At 35.4% G+C, this 24743-nt stretch overlaps 1 protein-coding gene across 9 annotated transcripts in view; it reads left to right on the top strand.

The window, feature by feature from the left end:
- Window positions 1-24743, top strand: part of MAP2K4 (mitogen-activated protein kinase kinase 4) — a 202584-nt gene that overhangs the window by 19156 nt on the left and 158685 nt on the right. For 4 of the 9 annotated variants that reach the window (XR_011974941.1, XM_072645057.1, XM_072645059.1 and 1 more), the window contains exon 2: window positions 22408-22440. The exons of 3 other annotated variants lie outside the window; for them this stretch is intronic. Coding sequence is in view for 3 of the 6 variants with exons in the window: in XM_072645057.1 (XP_072501158.1) it covers window positions 22408-22440 (33 nt within the window). In the remaining 3 variants the exon portion in view is untranslated. Of the gene's footprint in view, window positions 1-2465; window positions 2575-22407; window positions 22441-24743 lie in introns of all 9 variants that reach the window. 2 more of the 9 variants (XM_072645063.1, XM_072645064.1) reach the window with 2 other exon arrangements.

Genomic DNA, 24743 nt, shown 5'->3' with positions numbered 1-24743 from the left:
CTGTACTCTGTTTTGCTGGGTAGGTGATTCTTGGTTGTAATCCTAGCTCCCTTGCCCTCTGTAATATCATATTCCAAACACTCTGATCCTTTAACGTAGAAGCTGCTAAATCTTATTTTATCCTGACTGTGGCTCCAGGATACTTGAATTGTTTCTTTCTGGCTGCTTGCACTATTTTCTCCTTGTCCTGGGGCCTCTGGAATTTGGCTATAATATTCCTGGCAGTTTTCTTTTTAGGGTCTTTTTCTGGAGGTGATTGGTGAATTCTTTCAATGTCTTTTTTACCCTGTGGTTCTTGAATATCAGGACAATTTTTCCTTGATAATTTCTTGAAAGAGGATGTCTAGGCCCTTTTTTTTTTTTTCATTATGACATTCAGGTAGCCTAATAATTTTAAAATTGTGTCTCCTAGATCTATTTTCCAGGTCAGTTGTTTTTCCATTAAGATATTTCACTTTGTCTTCTATTTTTTCATTCTTTCAGTTTTGTTTTATTGCTTCTTGATTTCTTATAAAGTCATTAGCGTCCATTTGCTCCATTCTAATTTTGAAGTAATTATTTTCTTTGCTGATCTTTTGGACCTCCTTTTCCATTTGGGACATTTTTCTTTTAAAGCAATCTTCTCAATGGCTTTTTGGACCTCTTTTACCATTTGGCTTAGTCTGTTTAGTATTTTTTTGTGTCCCCTTTATCAGGCTGTTAACTCATTTTTCATGATTTTCTTGTACCACTCTCATTTCTCTTCCCAATTTTTCCTCCACCTCTCTTATTTAAATTTCAAGATCCTTTCTGAGCTTTTCCATGGCCAGAGACCCATTCATATTTTTCTTTGAGGTTTTGTATGTAGGAGCTTTGGCTTTGTTGTCTTCTAAGTGTGTGTTTTGATCTTCTTGTCATCATAGTAACTTTCTTTAGTCAAAGTTATTTTTCCTTTTCTTATTTTTACTGCCTGCTTCTTGACTTTTAACTTTTTGTTAAAATAGGGCTCTGCTTCTAGGGTGGAAGGTTCACTGTCCCGAGCTTTGAGGGTTTTGTGCTGCTATTTTCAGAGATGCTTCTAGGGACATGTAAGTTTTCAGTTCTTCCAAGATGGTTTGTTCTAATGAGAAGTGTTTACTACTCTCCTGGCCTGTGCTCTGGTCTATGAGTGGTGAAAGCTCTCTTTTCCACTCTGGAACTGCCAGGAGGTTCCCCTCTCCAGGATGATTGCAAGCTCTGCTATTCTATTGCTCCTCACACTGGGATTACCACCTAGGGCTGCAGCCCAGATCTGAGTATGAGCAAAATAGCAAATTCCTGGCTCAATGCTAGCAGAAAGACCACTGTAATCTCCTTCCAACCAATTGTTTGATTCCCCTCAGACTGTGGGCTGAGAGCTATAGATGCAATTACTGCCACTATTATTGCTGCTGTTGATTTAATCACTCCCAAGGCCTGCTCCTGAATTGCTGTGGCTGGGTTTTTGCTGGTGTAGCCTACACTGGACTGCACTCCACTCTCACCCAGGTTGGACAGACTATTCCTGCTGACCTTCTACCTTGTCTTTGACATCTGTGGGCTGAGAGGTCTGGAAACTGCTCTGTTCCTTGTGATTCAGTTGCCTTGAAACCTGCTCTGGGTTTGCTGGGGCCTCATCTGCATTGCCTAATGCTGGACTATGCTCCTCTTTTACCAGGGTGCAGCAGACTTTCCCTGCCAATCTTCCATGTTGTCTTGGGTTGAAAATTGGTTTCAGCTGTCTTTTTATGGGTTCTGCTGCTCTAGAAGTTGTTGAAAGCCATTTTTAAAAGCATTAGGGGAGGTTTGGGGGAGAGCTCAGGCGAGTCCTTGCCATTACTCCACCATCTTTGCTCTTCTCCCTTCCCTTTCTTATATGGTTGCTTTGGATTGATTGAGTCTAAGAAGATTCCAGCCTTTGTTTATACTTTTTTATTTCAGTAGATATAATGTTTATCTGATAAACATATTAGGCCTCTTTTACGGTAGAATGATTGACTCAATCTGCCTCCTCTAATAATCATTCTCTGTTCATGGACATCAGTCCTAACTTGTTCTTTAATTACCTAATACACTTTATTCTTTGTTAGTTGGTGATGTTCTCTAGTTGTATTTTTTTTTTAAATTGACTTATTTCCTTTTTATCTGACTTATTTAACTACAAAATTCTGTAGAGCAGGAATTGTATTTTCAGTTTCTATTGTAGCTCTGTGTGATGGGCACAGGCACAATCTGTTGAATTTAAACACAGTAATCAATTTATGCTTAATTCCCTTTATTTCTTCTTAAAGTCCTCTTAAATGAAATTTCTTAGAAATGTTATAGTGAGGGAAGAAAAGGGAGATTCGGAAGACTTACTTTAGCTATCCTGGAGAGGCTGAGAATTGCCTTGGTTGGTGATACTTAGTATGTTTAGCTCTGAGTGTCCCTTACCCTGATGCTGATTATCCCTCTGTGATTGGTTTCAGGGTTTGTATGAGTCCCCTTTGGAGAGTGACCCTGTTGTGGTACTGTGATTCCAGGTTGTAGTTCCAGAAAGGATTGGTGCTGGGTGAGGGAATTCCTGCAGACTTTGAGGTAATTGTCTTTGGCTCTGTTTTCTTTTTTATGATGAGATTAATGGTCTAAAAGATAGATTAGTCTTTCAAAAGGGTATGTGAAACCTTTCTGTTTGTGTTTGGCCATTTTGGCTACAGCTTGATGTAAAGGCCACATCTGTTCAGGGCTAATTTTTTTTCTCCTGAAACCTTAAATCAGATCACAGAATTCATGAGTTCCTTGTAGTGTTGAAGTTGCTAGCCCTACCTTGAGCCGGCACATAGCTTTGGTGATAATTTATTTTTGTTTCCAATGACTAGGTTGTATCTGTTTCAGTGGTAGACTTATTTTTACTGTTATACTAATTAAGGACTACCAGTGTGTCAGACATGTGGACTATCAGATTACTCTTATTTTATGCCAGTCCCTTACACCCTTTCCTGATTTCCTTAAGTCTTGCCAAACTTTTTGATTGCATAACCTTGTAGGTAAAAGTTTTTTGAGCATATACAGCTCCCAGTATATAAATATTTATTTACAAATTATATGCATGTACTCTTTTACTACAACTTTGTATTTTAATTGAAAAGGATGAAAAGAAATAATTGATATTTTAAAAATACTTTTTATTTTCTAATGGCCTAAAACTTTTTTCTTCTCAAATTATTAACAGTATTTTAAGTAAGAACAGGGTAATTGAATATACTTTATTATTTCTTAAAATCTTAGTTTAACAGTTTGTGAGAATTCAGTTTATTTTGATAATTGCATTTAATGGCTGTCATTGGTAAAAAAAAAAAAGATACCTCATAAAATGGAAGAAATATATCTTGCTGCGACTTTGCTTATTACTAAGTCATTTATACTCATTTTCTTCTTAAAAATAAAATTATATTGATCTTTGCCTTTTTTACATCACCTAGCTTTTCCCCCTGTATCTTCTTTATATCTCCTCCTTCCCAGAGTATCCTCTATAAAAAAGAATAAAAAAAAAAAAAGACGAGGAAAAGAAGAAGAGGAAAAAAATTGAGCAAAAATGATCAATACATTGAAAAATTTTGGCATTATATGTAGTTGTTCCACATCATACCTACTCCTTTCTGGCATTGAATATAGAAGGAGATACCTTCTCATTTCTCTACTTTGGGTCCAGTCTTTTTTTTTTTTTTCTCATAATTTTGCAATGGTCATTTTCCTTTCTTTTTTAAAACTTTTAATGAAATCTTTCACTTTCACGTCACTAGAATTCTCTCAGCACTCCTTCCAGCACAAATAAGCATCCCAAATAACATATAATATTTTTTTAAAGAAAGAAAAAAGGGAAAAGTTAATAAAATTGATCAGTACAAAAAAAATCCTCTAAAATGTGTGTTGTAAACCCATAGACCTCTTTCATCTTTGCAAAGGGATGGGATGAAGCAAGGCATCTTCTTATATTTCTTCTTTGTGGCCAACTTGTTCTTGGTTACTTTAAAAATTCATTTTCTGTTGTTTTTGTTGGTTCTTTCCATTTATATTTTTCTCATTGTGTAGTGTATATTTACACACATACATATACCATATGCATACGTACAGGTTTCCTGGCTTTGCTCTAGTTCACGTAAATCTTTCCATTTTCTCTGTATTCATCATAATCAGCAATTCTTACTGCCATTCCCCTCTTGATGAACATGCACTTTCTTCCCCTTAAGTACTTTGCTACCACAAAAAATATTTCTATAAATATTTTGGTATATATAGAGCTTTCTTTTTGTCTGTACCTTTCTACTGTCAATCTCCAGAGTTTGGTCTAAAAAGAGACAAATGAAATTAGGTCAACCTTCAGAGTTTAGTCTTAAAAGAGAGAAAGGCAATTAGGTCATATATGTGCAGTTTATTTTCTATGAGCTAGCAAAGCATGCATGCATGAAATCAGATTAAACTGAACTGAAAGAAAGACCAACTGAAGGGGACTATACTTATAGAGCAAGAAAGTGTTCCTCCTGCTCCCCTCAACAGGATGCTTGTGTCAGCCAAAATTATAATTTCCATATCTATCACCCATAAATATGGGAATGTCATAAAACACGAATGTTAAAACAAATAGTGTCCATAAAACATTAAGATAAGAGGAGTGCTGTTAATCAAGATCATGTCTAGTTCAAGGCACCTGGTTCTTATCAATCACAAACAGAAGAATGTTCCTGGTCAGCTTCATTCTGCCTTGTGATTGCTGACAAAGTAAGGAACATTTGAGTTCACTCAGAGAGCATGCAAAGGGTTATTGTATGTTAACTTAGAGTGGGCCAAAATGTCTTTCTCCTGATTGACCAATCCAGGTTTTAGGCTTTTTTCAGGTGATGGGGTTGGGGGGCCCAAACTGGTTTACATTAACTCACCTTTTGGTCAAAGGTGCCAGACCAAGGAAGGTATGGGGAAGCCTCACTTTTCCTCGGTGAGATAGAAGGGGAGTTTCAGCAACTCTTTGCAATGGAAACAAAGGCAAGTAAAGAAAAAGGGAGCCCAAGGTAAAGAGAATGACAGGCACAGCAAAAGAAAATCATAAACTCTGACAACCTAAACTAGGGCAACCTAGAGATATGGACAAATGGCATGCAAGGATCCTCAAGTGGGGAGGGAATGCTTTCTCTCAGGCTTGCTGTGAATCCTTGGGAAAGCAGCTTGTGTTGGATGTTGTCTTTAGGCCTTTATGGAACTGGAGGACAAGGGCTTAGATGTCCACTGGGTGGGTGCGGGGGCTGTCATCTGATGATCCAGGAGTCCACACCCACAAATTGGCAGTTGTGGGAGTAGTCAGAAAGATTTCTAAGGTCTTAGAAGACACATGGGTTGACAACTGAGAGAAAACACCATAATGTAGGTCTTTGGTTGAAGAGACCAAGATGAGATAGTTTAGTTTCCCAGCCACACAAGGCTTGGTTCAAACAGTACAATAAAGTTTTTTTTCATAATTCCCATAATTGCGTAGTTACATTAAGGTAGGTACACATCAGACTACTTGGAGGACTCACGGTGGATTAGTTTTGAGAAGGGAGACTTACATGTTATCAAGATAAACAAGAAAACTTTAACATAAATCATGCAAAGCAATACAATCATTATTACCACTGTTAACTAATATCAAGTCTCCTTGTGTCTCAGTAACCCATTCTCACTGTCCATTTAATCAGCACCTTTTGAGTCTCAGATATCTCATATGGTAATCTGGTCGCTAGTTTTCCTTTCTTGGGCAATAGAACATCTCTAAATGGGATTCTGCTTCTCTGGCTTCAAATCTAGAGGTTCCTAGAAAATTCTGACTTAGTATAATTTAGTACAATCACTTAAAAGTTTTTCCAATTTTGAAACTTCAGAGAATTTCAATTTATGTACCATTTGCTGTTTCTATTCTTACCTAAATACTGTGCCTGATATAAGAATCTTTTTTTAAGAAAAAATTGATGGTCCAACTATAAAATAAGCTCTTCTGCATTTTAAAATCATCAGATACTTTAATAATGGGAAAATAATTTCACTTTCTTTATCATTGGATTTGTGTGTAAAAATCCAATTTTGAGAATTTATTACCAAAACATTGCTTAAAGCCTGAATTTCATATTTTGGAAGCCAATCATACGCCTTTGTATGTAATTCTTAGAGAAAACAGTCTGATCCTATTGTTTTTCTGAAAATTTACTATTTAATTAGAAATCTATCATATTAACATCTTCATCTTGTTATTTTGTCTAATCACGTCTCTCTTAGGAGGATATTATCCCTACAATACTATTTGACCACAAATACAGGTTAAAATTGTAGATATTCATTCTTATACCCTATTAAAGTGACTCAGAAATGTTTAATAGTTTTAATATTTTACTTACAGAATTTCTTGATTATAGAAATTTGCTATAAAAGAAAAAAGAGAGACATAGTTATAGTGTCATATATCATAACAGAAGGGAAAAGCTTCTGTTTGATTCTAGGCATGAGTCATATCTGACTGCCAATCATGTAATCATAAGATGTTAAAAGTAGAGTTCAGGATTAACCAGGTGGGGAATTTTCCTTTCCAGAAAGGAGATAATGCAGACACAGACATCGACCTGTAGCAGTCCTCAGCTTGCAGTGCTTGCCGTTTTCTACTGTTGGCTTCATGATAATTTGGACAACTATCCCTGTAATCACACTCAAAACTGTAGTAAATTATGGTCCCATAAAGTCTTGAATAGCAAGTTCCAATAATCAGCGTTTTCATCACAGAAAAATGCTACTGCTCTCAGAATCCCTTTAAATAATCAAAACATCTTCAAGATGAGTCTTAAGTATTTTTGCATATATTTCTGCACATGTTCTAATTTCAGATTAAATAACAGACCTGAGTAAAATCAGATTTGCCATTAAGATAACTCACAAGTCACTACTTTTCATTAACATAATTATCTGTACCAAAATCCTGTTTCTTAAACAAAAACAAAAGATCCTGAGTTGAACCTCACAACTTGATAGATTTACATCCTTGTTTCACGGGCTTGTTTCATCACTCTGAAAGAATGAGTTACTTCAAGAATTGAATTTTATGCACATAATAAGTTTAAACACTCATTTGATTCTTGCTAAGGCCAGAAAATGACTACAAATTCAGATAAGAACAACATTATATCTTCCACCTACAGTTCATTATAATAATTTAGTAATAAATTAGCTTGCAAATGAAAATTTAGAAGGTCTTCTAACTTTTATGCACTAAATTAGTTGGGAATTTATAAAATGATAGGCATCTCTTTTCCACCTTAAAACTATAATCTTTATAATTGGAATGTATCAAAACTAAGTTTATGTAAAATGTCCTTAAGTAATATAAATTCCCAAAGCACTATATAACAAACTAAATTCCTAGTTATCACAAAGTTCCTGGTTGCCATCTTCCTCTAGTCAAAACATTTTTGTAATGGGGAGTAAATTAAGTTTTTATCAGCCTTATCACAATAACAAAGCTTATCAAGCCTTTAATAATTTACTCAGTATCTTTTCTTTCTTTTTCTTTAAATATATCACTCAAAATTAAGAAAATAATCACATTCTGGAATCTCACATAGTAAATGTGGTAGTTCACAAATCTCCAAATTAAGATACACACACACACACGTATATGTATATCCTAAAATGAAGCAGGTTTGAAAATCACACTCTTGTTTTATGTAAGGATTCTCATTTACTCAGTAGGAATTTCACAACACAGAAAACACTTGCACAGTGTTGATAATAATTTTAAGTGAAACTTCCTCTTAAACATAGACAAAACTTTTGGGAGTTTATAATTTTCCTTAAATTATAGTATCTTAGAATATTATAGCACATGGTCAGCAGGCCTAACAGCTTCCTAACCCATTCATTCCTCACCCCCTTTTCTTAATCTAACATTTAGATTATAGGAGGAATTGCTTTTCTAACAACATAGCTGATATAATTGTTTACCAAGTCACACAATACAAGAAAATTTAGAAATGTAGCAATACTCTAAAAAATATTCTGTATTTAAAACTTGGAACAAACCCATTATTGATTTAGCTGACTGCACTTCCAAATTGTCTTTCACAGAAAATCTTTCATCTCATCATTAATATGTTGAAGTTAAATCTTTAAACTACCTTATATACTTTCATAATAGATTTTCAAATAGAAATTTGCTATTATAGTAAATATCATTATTGCCTGTTTATAACTAAATTTACCTCATTAAAACATATAACAGTTTTCAGATTATTTGATTTTATCATATCCTTCTAAGAACCAAATTCATATACAAAGAAGTCTAGATTAAAAATTATTTTGTCTAGCACCATTGCTGCCTCACAATGATCTCTCAGATTTTACGATATAAAAGAATTTTTGAAATGCAGTACAATTTAAAAATAAAATAACACAAACAATAAACTTCAGAGGATATCAATTGCATTTCCAAATAACCACAAATAGAAATTATTGATCTTATCCCCTTTGTCATTTTAAAACTACCTTAAAATTGTCAGGTAGGGCACAATTACATATGCCAGTCATTGTTAAGCACTTTACAATCATTTTATCATTTTGATCCCACAACAACCACAATTATTATTTTTCCCTTTACAAATCAGGAAACAGAGCAAACAGAGATAAAATAGCTTGCCCTAAGTTACATAACTGGTACATTTCTTTAACTGAAACAAAGAAGGGGGGGCTTACCAAGGGCAGAGGCTGGCTGGTTCCCCTACCTTATAGTGACAATCCAGGCACTCTCAGGGGTAACCTGGATTCTCCTAGACAGCAGCTGGGTGCTGGAGGGATGCAGTAGAGGGCACTGCCTAGGGGCTGGGATGGCTGGTGCCAGGGTCTTACCAGTAGTAGTAATTCTTGGTGACAGGGCTCAGGGAATGCTGACTATGGGACCTGACCCATCCCTCTTTCTCCCTTCTCACAACTGCAGATGCTGTTGGAGCTGGAGCCACTTGCAGCTACTGGGACAGTGTGGGTAGAATGTACTGCAGGTGATACTCCCAGACTTTCCTTAGCAGGGTACTTTGCAGTGTGCCCAGGAGCACAGAGAGGCATTGGGGCCACTGCCAGTGCTTACTCCTCCCCCCCTTCTCCCTGTGACTGTTGCCCCTCTCCCTCTCCTGTCAGGTTAGGAAGGGTGATCCAAGTTTCTCATATAATTCCCCATTATTCTCTTTCTTAATCTGATCTGGGGTGAGAGATTAAGAGGGAAAAACATGAGGCTGTTTGCACTGAGATACACTTGCCTTTGGGGGCAGGAGTGGTGATCAGGATTGTGGGGAGGTGTTTCAGCAGGGGGTGAGCTCCTGGAATTACCCCAAAGTCCTAGGAGTTTTCTCCTACAATCTTAAAATGACTAATTTCCAAACTCATTATTGATTAATTTTAAAACCTCTAGAACCTGCATTAATCTTTCTCAGTGTTTTCTCTAGCTACAACTCTTAGAATAGAATTACACAACTTGGCAATAGGGAGGGGCCAAAATTAACAAAGGCTAAACTTCTTCAGGCTACAGATAGGTTTTTAGTGGCTCACTTTGAAAGCAAAGGTATAAATAATGATTAAACTATTTTGCAAATAAAATATACTTAAAAAAGAAATTTCAGTTAATATAAATTAATTACACTTATTACTTAAGATTTTTATTTGTCATGAAATCACATTAATGTTATTTGCTTGCAATTGGTTACTGCAGGTCACATGACAAACAGGAGAGGTTGTGCCCTGGTAGCAGTAACAGACATGACAGACAGCTACAACATGACTAGTGGAGGGCAGGTTAAGTGGGGCGTGGACAAAGCATTAGTTACATTGTTACTTTCCTTTACATCCCCTACATTTCTCCTTGGCTGCCTGAAATCCTTGGCAAGCCACATAGTTTTCAGGCCTAACTAACAAGTTTTTTTTTGGCTGGCTGCATTTTAAATCTTCCAGGGTAACAACATCTAGTTCACAGCACAAACATGACACTGAAACAAAGACACAGACAAAGTATAATTGACACAACAAATAAAGTAGTGTGCAAATCTAATCATAGAATGACAGGGATCATGAATAGGTTATCATTACTCTGAGGAAGCAGGATGGGGAATTTATTTTCCAGGACCAGGAGGGTGACCTCTGTATCCACCAAGGTGGCAAATGAGATGATTTTCTACACTTCTTCTAGTTGAGAGAGGGGGAAAGAGGGACAGACGGAGCTGGATCCTGCAAACTTTCCTCAGAATACCCTTAAGGTTGTGGATTTAAAGGGACAGGTCTCAGTGAGGTTAAGTTCAGGAATCTAGTCCATAGAGAGGCTGTAGTCTGCCTCTGTCAGGACTGCAGCCCTCAAGGAAAAGGGGAGGGGGAAGGAGATTAAATGCCTGTAAGAAAATGGTACTAAAGCTGAAGTGGCCTTATGAGTTTTAAGGAAAGAAGCTTTTGATTCTTGCTGTGCTGTTTTAGAATTAGTCATGGACACTTTCATCCTTGTCTTTTTTTTTTTTTTTGTAGAGGATGTTGGATTCAGAAGCTGAATTGCAGAGGTTGATTATAGAGAAGATCTACACAGTGCAGAGCGATGCAGTTCAGAGCAGTGTGATCCCCATCCCCAGAGCTAGCTCAGAGAGAATTATGGACTTTAACCTAACTAGTGGGAGTTCGGAATGAAAGTTGGGAATAGAGACTTAACTTCCTCCCTCCCCCCAAAAAAATTAAGACTCCAGGAAAATGTCTTGTGGCTGAGCCATTACCTTTGTTGGGGTGGAGGGGTGGTTCGTTTTTCTGCTCCATCAATTCCATCTGTAGTCATGGCACCAAAACTGTCAATCTCTAGAGTTTGGTCAAAAAGAGACAAATGAAATTAGGTGATATATTTACAGTTTATTCTCTTTGAGCTAGCGAAACATGCAGGCATGAAGTCAAATTAAACACCTCAAAGAAAGACTAGTTGAAGGAGACCATATATCCATAGAGCTAGAAAGTGGTCATTTCCCCCTCCCCCCATGCCTTTTTCATATCTGTCAGCCCTAAACATGGGAATGTCATAAAACATGAATGTCATAACAGGATAGTATCCATAAAACATCAAGGTAAGAGAAATATCAAGATAGTGTCCAGTTCAAGGTGCCTGGTCCTTATCAATCACAAACAGAAGAATGTTCCTGGTCAGCTTCATTCAGCCTTGTGATTGCTGACGTAGTAAAGGAGCATTTGGGTTTACTCAGAGAGTATGCCGAGAATTATAGTATCTTAACTCAGAGTGGGCCAAAATATCATTCTCTTGATTGATCAGGTTTTAGGCCTTTTTCAGGTGATGGAGGGCTCAGGTTGGTTTGCAGTATGTAGCACTGGAGTTAATGAGGGCTGGAAAGATAGGGGAACCCCAAGATTGGAGTTCCCTGCCTTGGCTGTCTGGAAAAGAATTCATGGACTTGAGCCTTCTTGAAGTCAAGGTGGTGAAGACTTGTTACACTTTTCAGCAGGCAAGATTTCTTAGGGAACCTGCAACCTTGATACATTTAAAGTTTATATAGAATATTTTGTAGTATAACATGTCAAATATGCTACCTAGGTGATTCAGGGTGGGATTAGGGAGTAGTTAAAGAATGGTTAGTCCTTAAAGGAACATGCACTTTTAGTATCTACTGCACAGGCATTTTACCCACAGTTCATTGGGAAATAGCCCAAGACAGGGGTACATGGAAGTGTGGTTTTAGGCCTGAAAGTTCACAACTAATGGTCAAGACTAACTAACACCCAGGCTGCTCTCATCAGTGTCTTATTAGACAAGATGAATGTAAGTAAATATCATTATGCCCCAGTACACAGCTGGTTCAAAGTAACAAATTCTGTAGGTACAGCTGGCTACTGCATCAGGAAAAGAGATCAAGTTTTTTTGCTGGGGCAAGTTGTCCTCGAGCTGGAGAGAAACTGCCTGAGACAGTGTTTTGAGGTTAGGGAGAAGTGTGATTTTGAAAGAGAAATGTGATTTTAGAATTGGGGTCCAAGCACAGGCACCCTAGCACCCCATCAGAATCTCTGTGCCACAGGGTATGGATATTGTAGCTTCTTTGTTAGTATACTCCAGTTTGCTTTCTGGAATGTTTATGTTCATTCACAACCCAGCTCCACCAATAATACATTCATTAGCATGCCTATTTTTTCACAACTCAGATAACATTATTTTCATCTTTTGTAATCTTTGTCAGTTTGTTCTGTTTGAGGTGATAGTCATTTTTCAATCCCACTTATCAATTATGAGAAAGTTTTTGTTTTATTTTAGCTGATAAATTTTTGTCTTCTTTGATGACAGTTAATTGGTTTTGCAAACTAGTAAGGTGTTACATTTTTGCATTTTTTAATAAGTGATTCAAAGCCTTCTGAAATTCTTTATTGGAAGATTGTAAAAGAGGTATAAAAATCTTCAAAAGTTTTCAAATGTGCGGCCATGTGAGTCTTATAGGTATCACACATTGTTTTTGCTAATGAAGACTTAGTTTTTAAATGTCATAATAAAAAAAATTGAATAAATCTGACATCAGCATGATTTCAGAATATTATCTCAAGTTATATATATGTATACACACTCAAGGCAAAGGCAGTGAAATTTTAATAATTTCACATTTATCTGTCCATTTTCTCAGATCTGATTATATAGTCATTACTTTTTACTACCTTCATGTACTGAGGAAGAACCTAGACTGGAAAGGATTAGGATAATGTTCCCTCTGTCATTTGTTGTTCTCTTGTGCTCCTATTATTAGTATTTTTAATCCTTAGGTTTCTTGTAGTAATCTGATACACTTGTTCATTTTGGATAGTTTAATTATATATATCACCTATAAATCCACTTACTAGTAGGCACATGTAAAATGAGTACGTTGAATGAAAAGTGATGAAAAATGAATGAATACCTGAAGATACCATTGTCAGTTCCTCCATCATGTAGAACTACCATTCCTAAGTCAGGATTCCTTATGAACCATGTGACACATTTGACTATAGGTCAAGTGAAGATACTGTTGTCAACCATAGACTGCATATGAATAAATTTTAAGTTCTTTTTTATATTGAGAAAAAAGAAATATAAATAAAAATTTTCATTTTTTTCTCTCATCCCATTAGATCTTCTTTTGTATTCTAGTTTGTGTACCATAGCCCTAGACAGTGTGGGACTAGAGAAAGAGTAATGATTTTGAAAGTTGAGAACTTGGCTTCTAAACCTAATGATTATATCTGTCTCAGTTACTTTGGGCAAGTCTGTGGACCTCATTAACCTTATCTTTAAAATAAGGGTGGGTGGACTAGATTTATAAGGTCTCTTTTTAGCTGTGAATTATAGGTGTGTCCTGATTAAATGTATGAATAGCAACCCTGATTTATGAAAAATTTGAACTGGTAAACCAAATGCATAAGGCAAGTGATTTAGTCATATTGCATTGCTCTGGGGTTCACAGTTTTACAGAACTATTCAACACATTTTCGTGTATAACATTTAGTATATTCAGAAATTATATGTATATAATGTAGATATATTTAAGTATAATTTAAAGGAATATATTGTAATTGGGCTTGAAATCGAGCCTTTATTGCATTTGCCTTTTTTTACATACTGTTGTTTACATTTCTCTCAGATTTATTCTCTTGATATTTCTTGAAGAAAAAAAGGACTCTGGCCCCTTTCCTTTTTGACAAAATTAAAAGATAATTTTTCCAACATGAACTTTTTGTTCCTTTTTTTTTTTTTTGTGGTTGTGGTTGCTTTGAAAGGTAAATCCTATGATTATTAAATTAAATCCTTTGATCTCTGATGAGAGATTTCTAAAATGAAGGTGCTTTAATATTATAAGAAAGTGTTCAAACTTTCCCTCCCACCCTTAATTTGGCTCTTTCCCAATTTCTTCTCTTGATTCCTCTCAACCTCCCCCACCTCTCCAGCACTGGAAGTATAGGATTGTTGATACCCCTCATTCATGTTCTCTAAAATGTAGTTGAAGGAGAACTAGATTTGAAGTCGGTGGCCTTGATTTTGATTCTTGGCTCTACTTTTGGCCAAATAAATCCTTCCCCTTTCTGATATTCAGTTTTCTTATTTGCCAGTATTATTATGCAATTTTCAAGAACTTGGAGATTTGCTAAAGGAAATCTGTAAGGACTTTTATAGACTTGCTACTGTTTGTAGTTTAATTTTGAGTAAGTTACTGTTCTTTTACTAAATGGGTGAGAATTTCAAAGACTAATGAAGTAGCCTGAGGATAGCAGTGAATAGTTCTTTCCTCTTTTAAGAGTAAAGAATCAGGAGAGGACATCTTAGGATCTTTCATTGAGTCATTTTATAACAAACAGATAAAATAAAGGAATAGCAATTCCAATTGACTTGTTTCTAGAATTGCTTTTTTGCTTTTTAACTTAGCAATTTTGTGTGAAATTTTACCCTGAAGCAAAGATTTAGAGTTTCAGGAATATGTCTGAATATTTAAGCAATATATTTAATCATCTACTTGCTTCATAAATTCTTTTTTTGTTAGGTTTAGAAAATAATACTGTATAACCATAAGAGTACAAATCACTGTGCTTACAAAAAGAGTTTTAAAGGAACAAAGAAATAGATGTTTAGAAGTACTTCGATACTTTGATGGATGTGGTACTCCTTCTAGTAATAGATTATGAATTAGTTACTTTAAAACCCTGATTTTAACTTTGAGCTTCTTATTTAAGACAAGAAGGGAAACATAATTAAACTTTGTAGTTTTTATTGTTCAATAAATAAACAAAAAGTCTAGAGACTTCTTTCTTGCACTGACTTTCAGGAGGAATTTTATCATCTGCATAAGTAAGGGATAATATCTACTAAATTTAACAAAAGCACAGATGTTCTTTAAGTGGGAAGTTACGTCCACAAGCATTTATTGTTTGCTTTGTGCTAGGCACTGTGCTAAATGTAATGTAATCTTAAATGTAATCTTAACCTGCATTAAGAGGTATGCAGTATCCAGAATTAGGTGTTTGCCTTGGTCATACAAGAGCATTATGTTAGTTTTGGCATGCCACATTTAGAAAATGAATAAGTTGGCAATAAGGCCAAAGTAGCAAAGGAAAATGAAATGTCCTATCATCAGATAACAAAAGCAGCCTTGTTTTAGTATACTCTGTTGCAAATTCTCTTCACACTGACAAGGTTTCCTACCAACTTGTCACCATCAGAATATGATGCATTAAGTATGAGAGATATTTCATATCTTTATTGTTCCTTCTCCTTTTTTACCTATATATTTTCTCCTGCTTATTCTTTAACTCCTGGGCAAGACTTGAGTAATCACTATAGCTTTAGATGGAAAGTAATTTCTTTTAGCCAGTAGTCAGGTTTTTCTTCATTGTCTCCTAAGGGAGAAAAAGGTGAAGGTGAAATCCTAATTATTTTTGTTACTTATTTATATCCTATTGCTTCTTTTTATCTTTCATTCTGTGGGTAATATGTTAATATCTGAACATTATAGCATTGTCACTTCTTATTTAACTTTAGAGTTATGTTAGATGTTTTAAAATAATTGAAGCAACTGTATTACTTTCAAGTAGAAAAGTAATAAAAAATAACGGAAACAAATACCTTAGAGTTTGTTGACATTGATATTGCAAGTTTTTTTCCCCTTTACAGATAGTGCAAAAGTAACTTTTAGTTTAGAGGATGAATTATATCACCTTCCTAGTAAAGAGTCCAGATTAATGGGACTAGTTTAACAGAATCCACGTTTCATTGACCTTATAGAGTAGTTTAATTAAAGATCAGAAAATTTAAGTGTCACAAAGAAACTTAATTCACTAACTATTTGATTCTTACTTTAACAAGTTATTCTGTATCATGATTATAGGCTATAGGACCTTGAAAATATTCTTAGCTGGAAACATCAAAACAGAAAAAAAATTACTTACAGAATGTGCCACAGTAATCCAGAACAAACACAACTGAGTTTTGGAAGCTTTCTCCAAGATTCTTAACATTTATCTCCTCTACAACTTCTGATAGTTTAGCTGCAACAAGGTTTGCTTTTTCAGCCTTTTCAACTGCTCTTTCTCATTTGTCAGGATCTGCTCCATAGCCTAATACTTTTATTTACCCCTTATTTTTTCCCTGTTATCAGGCCCAATTCTGATACCCTTTTGAACTTCAGGGTGCTCCTCTGGACCTGCATGCATTTCACCATGGCAAAACCAGTCTCATTCATCCAGCTGAATCTCGCCTCACTTCTTATTTGAGGTCTCAGTAGGGCATAACCCCAGTATCTTTTGTATTCCAAATAAACTCTGGGGATCTTTCTCTCAACTCCTACTCCTGCCGACTAGTGGGATTTCCAGAGCTAAACTGGCTACATCTCCCGTAAAGATTCTTTAAAAATGAGGTGTCAGGGTGATTCTTTAATGTCTTTGGCTCAAAGCCCTCCTGGTGAGCTTCCCCCCAAAATTATCAGTTGATAAACATTTTGTCAGCTAGTCTTAACTAGTTTTTTAAAAAACAGTATTTTTACTAAAGTTGGTATGGTAAGAATAATTGATATAAAACATACCTCCCAAAGTTTTTGATGTACTTATAACTGCAGCACAAGACAAAGAGAAAGTGGGCTCTTGCTTAGAGATCATGTGGCAAAGGGGTAGCTCATAGATCTTAGTTGCTGAAAGTATTTTTTTTTTTCTAATTTGTGAGTTAAGTAAGTTCCCCTTAGGCTATTACAATTTACTTGTGTGTATATTAGATACATACATACAAATACATATATGTATGCACATATACATATGTATACACAAAGAGTTAGTTCTACTGTAATGCTTATTTTGAAACAATAAAATTTTGAATAAGTTTTGAAAATTGGCCCAATGAGAATGATATATTAGGGAATATTTTGAGTATAACTTGATTTTTGTGTTTGCAAATATGTAATTTCTTCCCCAAGAAACAGTGAGATAACACAGAGAATTATACCACTTCACTTTAACTCACAAGCTACATGCAACCTTTCTGATTCCCAATTCACAAAGTTAGGTCTTTTTCAAGGTGAAGGGACATATTATATTTATTATATATCTTCTGATATAAACAAACTGTGGCCAGAATACAGATGATCCCCATCCACTGACTGGCACTTCATAATCTCAACCTGCCCAACTTGTGTGAGACTATCAGCCTGGACTGCCAGCCTGACCCCCACTGCAGCCACTATTCATTGTATTATTTATGTATTTCTTAATCATTTGCAGAACTGTGCTATACTTTTTATTAGGTTCCTGTCTTCTTTTAATGTATCACTGATGAAGTTTTTGAGTATTGTACCCCAATCTCACTTACCCCATAGACACTGGTTTTTATTGAGATTTTACATAGTGCTTTTATTCTAAAGTATGATAATTATAAATTACATAGTGCTTGATTTATTTGGAGTGCTTTTGGGGAATGTACATCTACTACAGCAGAACTGACTGTATATTTTTTGTGTGTTTGTATAGATATATTGTTGTTGTTGAGCTGTTTCAGATATGTCTGACTCTTTGTGACAATTTTCTGGGCAAGGGTACTGGAATGGTTTGCCATTCCCTTCTCCAGCTTCTTTTACAGATGAGAAACTGAGGCAAACAGAGTTAAGTGACTTGCCTAGGGTCACACAGGTGGTAAGTGTCTGAGTGTGTATTTGAACTCAAGTCTTTCTGGTTCTAGACCTAGCACTCTATCCATTTTACCACCTAGTTGCTCCTGTATGCGCGCGCGCGCACACACACACACACATACACTCTATATTACACTTATAGAAGTATGAAGTATGTGTATACAAACATGTATTTATTGGGACTTTATCCAAAAATATCATAAATTATAGTTGATTAACATAGTTCTGCTTCTGCTGATAGACCATTGTATCACTTCCTGTAATTCTTAATATTGATAATATTTTGTCATACCAATTGTCTATTAAATTTATTCTATTATTATTTTATTCTATTGCATATAATTCATCAATTTGCACTTACTTGTAAGACAAAGGTTTTTCCATTTCTTCAGTCTAGCAAGTGAACACACACACACACACACATACATCCTCTATCTGTCTGTAATATCTAGATTTGTATCATTTGCATCTGACTCTTCATGACATCATTTGGGGTTTTCTTGGCAAAGATACTGGAGTGGTTTGCCATTTCCTTCTCCAGATCCTTTTACAGATGAGGAACTGAGGCAAACAGGTTAAATGACTTGTGTAGGGTCACACAGCTAGTAAGTGTCCGAGGCTGGATTTGAACTCAGGTCTTCTTGACTCTAGGCCGGAACTCCATCCACTGTGTTACCTAACTGCCTTATATAAATGTGTACTTTCCCCCTTTTAATGATATTTTTATGTTAAAGTTTTAGCAGTGGAAATTCTGGGTCAATAAATATAATCAGTTTTGTCATTCTGATTATATTTTTTTCTCCAAAATGTTTGCACTAGCCCACAGTCTTTCCAGTACTTCTGCCTGCAGCTCTAGCAATGTAGAATTTTATTATAATTTTTGCTAGTCTTATGGTGGATGAAAGGTGGCATTTTAAGACTGTCTTAATGTGCATTTTTTTTATCAGAGGGAATTTGAGCATCTCTTTATGTGATTATTGACAGTTTGTATTTTCTCTTTCAGAAACTCTGCCTGTTTCTCCATTGAGGAACATCATAGATCTCTATCTGTTCTTGTAGATTTTAGATGTCAGATATTTATTATGTTTACTGCCAGTATTTTCTCAGTCTTTCTTTCCTCAAGTCTTTCTCCATTTTAGTCCATCCTCCATTCAGCTGCCAAAGACATCTCCTCCCTAGTCAGTACAATTCACTGGCTTCCTGTTACTTCTGGGACCAACTTGATAGTTGGACTTTACAGTCCCATGTTTAGCTTTTAAAGCCCTTCCTGCCTTTCCAGTCTTCTTAGACTTAACTCTCATCCATACTATACAGTCCGTTAGTACTGACCTTTTTATTGTTTATTACACAGAGTAGCCTCTTACATGAGCCATCTCACCTAAATGCACTAAAATGATTTGATTTATAAAAAAATCAAATTTATCTTTAGTTCTACTAGGCCATGTACTATATACAACAAAGTATACTTGTAGTTGAAAAAATGTATTTAATGTTTCTTTAGGACTGATTACTAATTGACTTGTGTGAAATCATAGAGCTAATAGAGAGAACTGAAACTCTTTCCCTATCTCCTAATCCAGCACTTTCTGAAGTATATCACAGTGTGCCCAAATCAAGCATGTTTTCATCTAATGTACTTACATTAGGAATACATTTCAAAGTACACAGAAACAAGCCACATGATTAAGCCACAATTTAGAGGTAAAAGAAAGGAAACACAAGCTAACAGTTACTCAGAGAGCTTGCATTTTCCTAGGGGCATATAACGTGTACTCAGATAAATAAATACAAAGTAATTTTAGGAGGCAGAGAGAGCTCTTAATAACTAGGGGATCAGGAAAAGTATCTTGTAGGAAGGAACACCTGAACTAAATCTATTTATTGTTATTTTCTTATCTCTTTATATTTTATTTTGTAGTGAATTTAATGAGTGCTGGAAAAAAAGAGAAACATTTCCATATTTAAAAACTGAAAAAAGAGGATCACATACTTTCATATAATTTGTTTTTTTTGAATTCTCAATATAACAAATACTGAATAAAATTTGCATTTCCATTATAGAACAAGAAAGGATTGTACATGAAACTAAATTTCTGTCATTTAGAGCTTATTTTTCTTTTCAAGTATATAATAAATTATATGTGTAATTTTAAAATCTCATGATTTCTTGTGATTCCTTCAGTCCATTTATTCTCTTTTTGGAACCCCATTACTACTTCCTTTCTCTCTCCTACCTCCCACTGAAGAGAGAAAAATAGAACTATTGTAATAAATACACAGTCAAGCAAAACAAATTCTTGCGTTGGTCATGTCCAAAACTTTGTGTGTTATAGGGCAACTTAAATCCTTCATTTCTATGTCAGGATACAGGTAGCATACTTTGTCTTATGGATTCCATAAGACATGGAATCACCTATGTCAGGTATCTATGTCAGACAGTATTGGAATCATAGATGATCATTACGTTGATTAGAGTTTTTAAGTCTTTCCAAGTGATTTTTCTTTATATGAGTGTTGTTGGCTTGTTTATTGATAAACATATGATACATTTAACATGTTACTTTCAACCCTAACCTCTTTTTACTTCTGGATTTGCTTTGTTTCTCTTTTATACATTAAAAATGCTTTAATGACTGTCTTTTATTTCTTTTACTTTTTTTTGTTCTATAACCCAACTGTGCTATCTCTTTTCTCTATCCCAAGTTTCTCCCAATAAAGAAAAAAACAGTCCTTGTACTAAAGAAACATAGTAAAGCAAAACAAATCCATACATTTCTCTGTCTAAAAATGTGTCAAATTCTGTACCTTTTATATATCACTCCATTTGTCAGGAGACAAGCAGCATGCTTCCTCTGGAGTGGTGGTGGCAGGCTGTTACATTCAGCAGAGTTCTTAAGTCTTTCAAAATTTTTTTCTTTACAGTGTGGTTCATTGTATGATTTCTTCTGTTGGTTCAGCCCACTTCATTCATCAGGAAAGGTCATACAAGTCTTCCCAGGTTTCTCTCTAAAACTGCCTCTTTCATCATTTCTTTATAGATATAGTGTATTCCATTCCATTTGTATACCATACTTTACTCAGTCATACCCCAGTAGATCAAAGGATAGGAAGTTCTCAAAGAAGAAATCAAAAGCAGTTAACAACCATGTGAAAAAATTCTTCAGATCACTATTAATTTGTGAAGTGCAATTAAAACTACTCTGAGGTTCTACGTGATATTCATCAGATATGTAAAGATGACATAAAAGAAAAATTACACTTGTTAGAGGGACTGTGGGCAGACAGACACACTGGTTCACTTTGGAATTGTGGTTTGATCCAGCCATTCTAGAAAGCAATTTTTAATTATACCTCCAGTAAGCTCTAAACTGTGCTTACTCTTTCACCTAGCAGTGCCACTGGTAGGATCTGTGCCCTAAAGAGATCAAAGAAAGGAAAAAGACTAACAAGTACAGAAGTACTTTTAGCAATTTTTTGTTGTAGGAGAGAACTGGAAATAAAGAGGGTACCTCTCAATAGGGGAATGACTGAACAAATCTTGAAATGATTTTAAGAGATGGAGGTGAGGAGAAAGTGAACTTTTAGGTGTGGAGGTTACAACATATATATAGTCATTGATAAGGGAGGTGGCACATACTGTGTGTTCAGGGAAAAGTTAAGGGAACAGTTTGTCTAGAATGGACAGGACAGTAATGGGAAATGTCTCAAAAAAGTAGATGTGTGTGTGTATGTGTATGTGTGTGTGCTTGTCCTTCATTGTCGAAGAAGACCATGCCATCAGAGAAATAATGACATAACTTGCACTTGACTTTGTTTTGAGTGAGGGAGGGCTGTGTAGGTCACCAGCCTCACTTCTCCTTCAGAGCCGTCTAAATACAGTGAGTAGATATATTCGTCACGATGACTGGAGATGACCCAGGATGAGGCAGTTGGGGTTAAGTGACTTGCCCAACATCACACAGCCAGTAAGTGTCAAGTGTCTGAGGTGAGATTTGAACTCAGGTCCTCTTGACTCCAGGGCCAGTGCTCTATTTACTGTGACACCTAGCTGCTGCCACATTGAAGGTTTTTAAATAAAGAACATTATCATATGTTTTAGGAATAGTAATTTGGAAGTTATAAGTGAATTGAAAAAGTAGATAATGGAATCAAGGAGAACAATTAGGCCACTACCATAATCCAGGAGATAGATATGAGGGCCTGAATTGAGATGGTGAATGTTTGAGTGGAGAGGAGGTTATATATAGTATGAAGATACTGTGGGCGGAGAGTCAAGAAGTTAGGAAGTAGTTGAATATTGGGGTTGAGGGAGAGATGATTCTGAAATTGCATTCCTGGGTGATTGGGAAAAAGAGGGAAGTTTGGAGGAGGGATGGATTTTTGGGGAAAGATACTGAGGTAACTCTCAAGAAAATTTCCTTTTGATTCCCAATCACTAATAACATTTAAATGAATTTGAAATTAAAAGAAAGAAGAAGCATCACCTTTGTGAGATATACCCCATTTACTGATATGTAGATAATGCAAGAAATCTGAAGTTACGTTTTTAGGAAATTCCATGTGTACAATATTTCAGCCATAATGTGGTAATGTGAATTGGTTTTCCTTTTTTTAAAAACTATTTTATTGAAAGTTGAAAACTAAATGTCTTGTTATTTTAATTTTGGTGTGATTCTTTGAATTACAGTCAATGAACTGGAACTTATCTCTTTTACTTTAGGCTTTCAGATAAACTTCTGTGAAAAGGCACAAAGTAAGCTATACATTTTATAGTTATACTCCTTTTTTCATATCCATCTTGGTATTGGGAATGTGTCCACTGTTGTTTCAACTAACCAACCATGGCGATTTTACTTTAATAGAGCTTCCATTTTTCATTCTTTAATCAAGTACAAACATTTTCTCTTAGAGTTGTTTATCATAAAACATTTTACCCCTTTCCAGTTAAAATTTTCACAACTACAATGGTAAAATAAAGATGTATGACATTCAGATTGCTGATATTAAATCATAATTTATCTCACCAGTTAAAACCCACTTTTATAGATGAAAAAATAATCTCATATATATAGTGTTTAAAGCAATTTTTCTCAAAAAAATTTGTGGGCATATCATAAAACCATAAACTATAAAAATGGTTTATTGTGCAGATTTTCAGAATTTCTTTTTGCTAGTTGGTGATGTGAAAACAATTGTCCCAAAACAAGATATTGAAATTCTTTTATCTAACAAGAGAAGATTAAATGTTCTGTATCTTAAAAACAAAACATCAAACTAAACTGTTTTAAGGAAAAGGTTTTTTATATTTGAATTTTAAAATGTCGATTATGTAAATATGGTCTTAAAATGACAGACTATTTAATCAAGATCTTCAAATTAGACCTTTCTCTTTCCAATTCCCCGCCTATTAAGACTATTTCCACCTTTCCCTCCTCACCCAAATGGCAGAATGTGATATGTAAAACTTTTAAAATAGATTTTATAAGAATTTTATAATGACATGTAGTTAGTGTATGTTATTCTTTCTGTGATACTATTTCTGAGCTTTAAATATATTTCAAAATAAAACTTTATATATTTTAAGCAACATTTTTACACACATAAAATCCAGTTTAAGTAAACAAACAACTGGACACTGTTCTTATCATCCCCCAAGACAAATAACACCCAAATTTTGCTTTTTGAACTTTAAGAAATAGCATGAACTCTTTTCCCCCTCCTCTCCTTCTCATCCTACAACAGTAGTTGTTTTCCTTTTGTTTAAATTACAGAAAGAAGATTTTTTTGTTTTTAAAAATATTTTATGTGTTACTGTCAAGAACACCGTGATCTAGTGAGGCAGATTAAAAGCTAGAAGAAAGATCATATAAAAAGTCTGCCAGAACTTGGCAAGATATTTTAAACTGAGGTATTTTCTCATTAGACCCAAAGTATGAACAACCCATTCACTTGTGCCATTGAACTCTGTTGTCATGGGTAGGGGTTGATTGCAGATGGCCATCAGTCAATAGCACTCCCTGCCCCCCCCTCCCCCCCCCCCCTTCCTTGCACTAAATTGTAAGATTCGTAGTGGATAGTAGTGGATAGGGCATTGGACTTAGGGTCAGGAAGACTTCTGAGTTCAAATTCTTCCTCACACTTACTACTAGCATAACCCTGAGAAAGGAAGGCACTTAACCTCTATGTCTCAGTTTCCTTCTCTGAAAAAGGAGGAGAGTGGACTAGATGGCTTCTAAAGGTCCTTCCAGTTCTAAATGTCTTATCCTATGACTACTAAGTTGGGTATTATGGGAACCAGAAAAGTACTAGAAGCAAAACTAGTTAGTTTCCAGAGTTATGCTGTGGGAGAAGTATCTATTTATTGCTACCTCCAAATTTACTGTTTATAACATTCAACAATTCCTCTACTCCTGGCTCCGTTTTCCTGAGAAATTTTTTCTCAGTGATTTTTCTTCTGCCAAGTGAGTTAGCCATTCTTGTTATTGTCTGATGGTGTGGTTCTGGAATATTTCTAAATTAGCTTTACATCAGGTTCATATTAAAAATAGCCTGACTGCTTAGGTGTGACTGGGATATGCCATGAGCACTCAATCAGGAATGAACAATATGAAGGACATGGAGAAAGAAGGTGGTCTTGGTGATCACTTTTCTTTTTCATTAACTCTGTACTTAAGGATCTGGCAGCAGGGCCAATTGCTCTGGATAGAGCTGTAGACACACCAGAGACCTCCCATGGCAGACATTCTGAATCTTTTTTGTATCAGAACCCTTTTGGCAGCTGGTGAAGCTATTTCTTATCAGATTAACGGTTTTTTGTTTGTTTTTTTGTGAGGCAATAGGGTTAAGTGATTTGCCCATGGTTATACAGCTAGTAAGTGTCAAGTCTGAGGCCACATTTGAACTCAGGTTGTCCTGAGATCAAGGCCTGTGCTCTTATCATCTGTGCCATCTAGCTGCCCGCTAGAATAATGTTCTTAAAAGCCAAAAATTAAATATACAGGATTTCAAAAGAAATCAATTATGTTGAAATACAGTTATCAAAAGATACGTATTTTA

This window comes from Notamacropus eugenii, chromosome 2 (genome assembly GCF_028372415.1).
Source record: "Notamacropus eugenii isolate mMacEug1 chromosome 2, mMacEug1.pri_v2, whole genome shotgun sequence".
In the NCBI taxonomy this organism is placed as follows: domain Eukaryota; kingdom Metazoa; phylum Chordata; class Mammalia; order Diprotodontia; family Macropodidae; genus Notamacropus; species Notamacropus eugenii.
This window is presented reverse-complemented; position numbering and strand designations above follow the sequence as displayed.